Source organism: Nothobranchius furzeri, chromosome 13 (assembly GCF_043380555.1).
Source record: "Nothobranchius furzeri strain GRZ-AD chromosome 13, NfurGRZ-RIMD1, whole genome shotgun sequence".
Lineage (NCBI taxonomy): Eukaryota > Metazoa > Chordata > Actinopteri > Cyprinodontiformes > Nothobranchiidae > Nothobranchius > Nothobranchius furzeri.
Window position 1 is genome coordinate 51,037,038 of NC_091753.1, and position 5,763 is coordinate 51,042,800.

General features: G+C 40.7%; 1 protein-coding gene across 1 annotated transcript; it reads left to right on the top strand.

The window, feature by feature from the left end:
* Positions 1–1,113: 1,113 nt before the first annotated feature.
* Positions 1,114–4,464, top strand: LOC107380587 (extracellular calcium-sensing receptor). Its single transcript, XM_070543837.1, has 10 exons — positions 1,114–1,389; positions 1,501–1,653; positions 1,730–1,930; positions 2,170–2,556; positions 2,639–2,769; positions 2,866–2,962; positions 3,072–3,195; positions 3,309–3,781; positions 3,885–3,965; positions 4,101–4,464. The coding sequence occupies exons 1-10, from the start codon at positions 1,114–1,116 to the stop codon at positions 4,461–4,463; spliced, it is 2,286 nt and encodes a 761-aa protein (XP_070399938.1). The 3' UTR covers position 4,464.
* The last annotated feature ends 1,299 nt before the right edge of the window (positions 4,465–5,763 follow it).

Genomic DNA, 5,763 nt, shown 5'->3' on the forward strand with positions numbered 1-5,763 from the left:
AACTCGATTAGAATGTTTTATTTAGTGAAGTGTCTTGAGACAACTAATATAAATATAGAAATAAACTGAAATGAATCGATTTAAAGCTGAAAAATGATTGCTGTATATAGTTGAAAAGAAATCATGGTAATACTTTTTTTATTCTGCCTACTTCTTTTCAGGTGCTTTTTTCTGTTCTAAGTTTAAAAAATAGTTTGTGTTTGAAATAAAATAAAAAATGTGTTAAAGTGAAACAATGACCTTTGCACATTGTAACCTTTTGATTTTTATTCTTATTTTATTCTATTTTTTCTACAACAGATACAGATGGATGATAGGGTTTTTTTGTTTATTTGGATCAAAAATGTTTATTCCTTAAATATATACATCGTTTTTTTTCCTATTATAGTTCTGAAACAAGTAATGTCACACATCATTCAGTTTTTTTTAACACGATGAGCAGATATTGTGATTGGTTGTTCTTGTGATAACTCATATGACCAGCAAGACAAAGCAGCAACAGCAGCTTTAAAACCAGTTTATCTTATTAGCCTTTCAGAGGCTTTGTTGCAGTACCAGCTCCAAAGACTCATGGGGTCGGCATGGGCAACACTATCAACGTTTTTTGGGTCTTGTGTATTGGTGCATTTTTGTGTTTTGTTTTGCCTTCACTTTAATTTCCTGACTGGTTTTGGTCAGGCTGCAGAAAAAAGAAAAGCTCTGAAAATAGAAGAAGATGGCGAGAAAGAAGATGCCACAAGAGACACGCTGAAAGAGTTGAGGAAAGAGGATGTAAATGCTGTGAATTCCAGTTTACCTCATTGTGTCAACCTAGGAAATACTGAGCCTCTAACTTTGCAGTTAGAAGGGGATGTTGTTATTGGAGGGATGTTTCCTCTGCACTATGTGGCCCCAGAACCAGAACAGAGCTACCACAGCAAACCCCAAATGGCTGCTTGCAGTGGGTGAGAACAGAGGTGGAATCACATGCAGTATATTTAAACATCAATCTGGTAGTCTGCATATTGAAAATTAATGTCCTTTGTACACATTTTTTGTTGTACTTACAGTACTTCTGCGCTGTAAATATAAATTAATTTTTTTCCCAGGTTTGACCCCCGAGCTTTCCGATGGATGATGACCATGGCGTTCGCTGTGGAAGAAATAAACAATAACTCTGATCTGCTACAAGGCATAAAGTTAGGTTATCGTATCGTGGACAGCTGTGACAGCATCCACACCAGCTTGCAAGCTTTTTTCTCATTAGTCAGTTTCTCAGAAGTTGTGTCAACACAACTTGGATCTTTCAAATGTTTGTCTGAATCTCCCATTTCTGCTGTTATTGGTCTGGCATCCTCTTCTCCAACAAGAGCTATGGCTCAAACTCTTGGCTCGTTCAACATCCCACTGGTAAGAAAGGGACACCGAGGTGATGTACAAAACATCAATTATAACTTGTTTTTATATCATGACATTAATAGAGATAAACAAGTGTAAATAATAATGTAATTTCTCCTTCAGGTGAGCTATTTTGCTACTTGTACTTGTCTCACTGACAAGCAAATATACCCATCATTCCTGAGAACTGTGCCGAGTGATCTTTTTCAAGTTAAAGGTCTCGTACAGCTGGTCACATACTTTGGCTGGTTCTGGGTGGGCACAGTTGGAATCACAGTAAGATTTCTCCTTTTTCATGTCCAGCATTTATAAGTAACAGAAATGTTTCATGCGAAATGTTCCTCTCTCGCAGGATGACTACAGTCGCTATGGAATCCAAGAATTCTCAAATCAGTTTAAATTACAGGGTGGTTGTGTGGAATATCATCTCACTATCCCACCATCGCCCACAGCGGCCGACATCCGGAAAATGGCAGATACAGTGCAGATGTCAACAGCACAGGTTGTTGTGGTGTTTTCTAATGAAGGACAACTACTGGAGCTGTTTTCAGAAGTATGCACTGCAGTAAATGTACAGATTATATTAGACCTATTGTATTTAAAATAACAATGTTACAAATTGAGAAAATAACAGATTTCAGAGATTTATTTTCCAACGTTTAACCTTTAAATGCATTCACCCAACTTTCCCAGCTTGCTCAACGAAATGTAACAGGACTCCAGTGGCTAGCGAGTGAATCCTGGGTAGCAGCCACTCTTCTGACCACACCACACTTCCATCATCTTTTAGAGGGAACACTGGGATTCACCTTCCCAGGAGTGTGGATACCTGGGTTGAAGGAATTCCTGCTGAATGTTCGACCATCTCCCAAACCAGGGATGGAACTGATTAACATGTTCTGGGAAGAACAGTTTGGCTGTAAGCTCAAGTTTGAAGGAGACAATTTAAAAGAAACTGAGACTGATGCTCCGGACAACATCAGACCTGTATGTACAGGGTCAGAAGACCTGAGTCTGGCCTCCAGCAGTTATACAGATGTGTCTAAGGTCAGAATATCCTACAACGTGTATAAAGCAGTTTTCACCATTGCACATGCTCTGCATGCTTTATTGAGTTGTGACTCAGCAGGGCCTAACAAAGGAACATGTGCCAAACAGAGACAGTTCACACCAGACCAGGTAGGTAAAAAAAGCTGTTGACGAAAACTCAAAGTTCACCGTTTTGTCACCATTTGTGTTTTTTTTTTCCTCTTTAACACAGTTGTTGTATTATTTGAAGAATGTGAATTTCACAAGCCAGTTTGGGGAGAAAATATATTTTGACTCTAATGGAGAGCCAGTCCCACGCTATGACATCATCAACTGGCAGAAGGACACGCAGGGTCACATGAGGTGAAATCAGACGTTTGGTAAAGAGCTGACTGATCGCAGTTTAAGAAAAGAACAGCATAACAATATGTTTTTGTTTATTTGACACGTTGTTAAAAGATTTATTAAAGTAGGAAGTTTTGATGGTTCAGCACCACAGGGACAGCAGCTGCAGGTTCAGCAGAGCAACATTAAATGGACTAGAGGAGACTCACAGGTGGGGATAGTGGGATTTTTGCCACTTTTATAATTTTCAAAAAAAAAAATTAAGTTTGATAGAAAAGCATAGATGTGATATGTACTATCAACCCCCTTTGTTTGTCCAGGTCCCTACATCCCAGTGTAGTGTTCCATGTCCTCCTGGCAGCAGACAGGCCACACGTCCAGGAGAGCCTCTCTGCTGCTTTGATTGCTTACCTTGTGCAGATGGAGAGATCAGCAACCAGACTGGTAAACAATGCCTATTTATTTATTTATTTACTTTCCATAAGAAGTAATATAAAAGTCAGCCTCACACACTTTCTCCAAGTTTTCACCACATACCTATTTTATTGTCTCCAAAGGTTCGACTGAGTGCATCAAATGTCCAGAGTTCTTCTGGTCAGACCCAGATAAAGTCAAATGTGTTGCAGGGGTTGAAGAATTTTTGTCTTTCAATGAGACCATGGGTATCATCTTAGTTACCCTCACTCTGCTGGGTGTTATCCTGACAATCATCATCACTGCCATCTTTCACCATTTTCGGACCACACCCATCGTCAAGGCCAACAACTCTGACATAAGTTTCTTGCTGCTCCTGTCACTCAAGCTCTGTTTCCTGTGTTCGTTGATGTTCATTGGCCAACCGTCCCTATGGACATGTATGTTTCGCCAGGCAGCGTTTGGCATCAGTTTTGTCATCTGTCTGTCGTGCCTTTTAGTCAAGACTATTGTGGTTCTTTTGGCTTTCCGGGCTAATGTACCTGGCACCAAGGGTCAAGGGATGTTTGGTCCATCTCAGCAAAGGACTTTGATCGTCGGTACAACAGCTCCTCAGGTAGAAGAAGTTTGTAACAGTCATTCTAACTGTATTTTGAAAGCCCATGCAAGAGTGGAATTTTTTATTTCCACTTTTTATAAATAATGTTTTTTGGCCTCAGATGTGTCTGAGCTCAGGCTGGCTGTTGGGGGCTCCTCCGTTCCCCTTCAGGAATCCAACATACCAGGCCCTAAATGGAAAAGTAAGAAAAACTAATTCAACATTAAATAACATTAAAGACATACTAGAATATTTGGAAAGGCCATTCTCAGTTGTAAAATTCAGTCAGAATACTTACTAAAAAAACACCATTATTTTGTTTTAATCACACATTTAGATTGTCTTGGAGTGTAAGGAGCCATGGCCTCCTGGTTTCTACCTCGTCCTCGGCTACATCGGCCTGCTAGCCTTCGTCTGCCTCCTGCTGGCGTTCCTCGGTCGGAAGCTGCCAGATACTTTCAACGAAGCCAAATTCATCACCTTCAGCATGCTGATTTTTATTGCTGTGTGGATCTCTTTCATTCCAGCTTATGTTAGCTCTCCTGGGAAGTTCTCAGTAGCTGTGGAAATATTTGCAATATTAGCCTCCAGTTTTGGTCTCTTGTTGTGCATTTTTGTGCCCAAATGTTACATTATTTTATTACATCCTGAGAGGAACATTAAAAAAGGCATGACTGGAAAATGTAATAGATGGACCTGACACCGATCAATGTCTTTTATACTTCAAGGAACCTGAAAAGCATTCCTTTTTTCATTTTTTGGGTAAATTAAAAGAATGTTTACGAATTAAAGTTGCATTTGACCTTCATTTTTGCACATTTGAGAAAATAATAAAAAACGCACAACTGCAAAATTTAACAGTTGCTTTGAAATCTGCGCGCCTTCTCTAAATGCAAATAATTGTTATATTTGTTCAATAATTAATGATAATGAAAATACAAAAAAAAAAACTTGAGTTCATTTGCTTTGCAAAATAAATGTTTTAACTAAATGTTCCCGAAGGCTTGGGATAGCTCCAATGATATTACCATCTTAGGCTCCATCTGACCACTTATTTTTACACGTTTTAATGATTTTTTTATTGGCTGTGATCGCTCCCTGGCTCCACAGCTCACCGCTGCAGAAACGTGCCGCCACTTGTGGGAACTAAACGTCATGCCTCAGAGCCTGGATTTCTATCTCTATTGTCATGGTTGCTCAAAACATGCGATCCATAAGCATGTTTATTTATATACACAATATTGATAATGTTTGCATTGTCCATTTATTGCATGAAGTTGGTGTGTAAGAGACGGGTGATGAGACAGAAACACCATAGGGTTTTAGCAACGATGTTTTATGAATGAGGCTCCCGGCGGTCCAGAGGTTTGCGGTCAGACTGGTGGGGTCACCGGACGTCGAAACCACAATACCACTACTGGCTGACCCTGATCTCTCTGACAGCACCTGCACATTGACCGAGGGCCCTCCAGAGCGCACATCTGCGCCGAACCCTCGTAAGGCCGTGCCTGTGCCAGTCTACAGTCTAAAGCATTCTTGGTTTCAGTTTTCGGGGCTGACAAAGTATCATGCGCTAGTTGCGTGTGTCTGTCTGATGTCAAAGGTGGCTAAGCTTCCTCCACAGCCTCCCTGACGCGACTGTACAAACCTGGGCCCTCTTCGGGTGTCACGCTCCAAGAGCGACCAGGCCTGTTAATGACTAACTACCGCCTGTTCACAAAAAAGATTTTTGTTAAATTTGACCCTGCAATGGAGTGTTCTCAGAAACTGATGAGTGCCTTTGGCAACCTCTCGGAAACCGGGGACCACTGGACTCGCACAATGGCGTGGCACTCTGAATCTGACATCTCTCACATATTACTCCAGGCACTTAAACTCACGGTTTCAAATAATGATCTTTCAGGTACCCACGTTAGAGTGAAGCGTTTCCTGCAAGAGTTCTTCTCATTGGCTAATACAATTGGCTGACTTTGGAAATTTGGGTTCTCATCAGTCAACTC

Coding starts and splice junctions, on each gene's coding strand:
- LOC107380587 (XM_070543837.1), top strand. CDS start 1,114: ATGATGACCATGGCGTTCGCTGTGGAAGAAATAAACAATAACTCTGAT. Junction 2,963..3,071: donor GGACTAGAGGAGACTCACAG/GTGGGGATAGTG, acceptor TTGTTTGTCCAG/GTCCCTACATCCCAGTGTAG. Junction 3,782..3,884: donor TCGGTACAACAGCTCCTCAG/GTAGAAGAAGTT, acceptor TTTTGGCCTCAG/ATGTGTCTGAGCTCAGGCTG.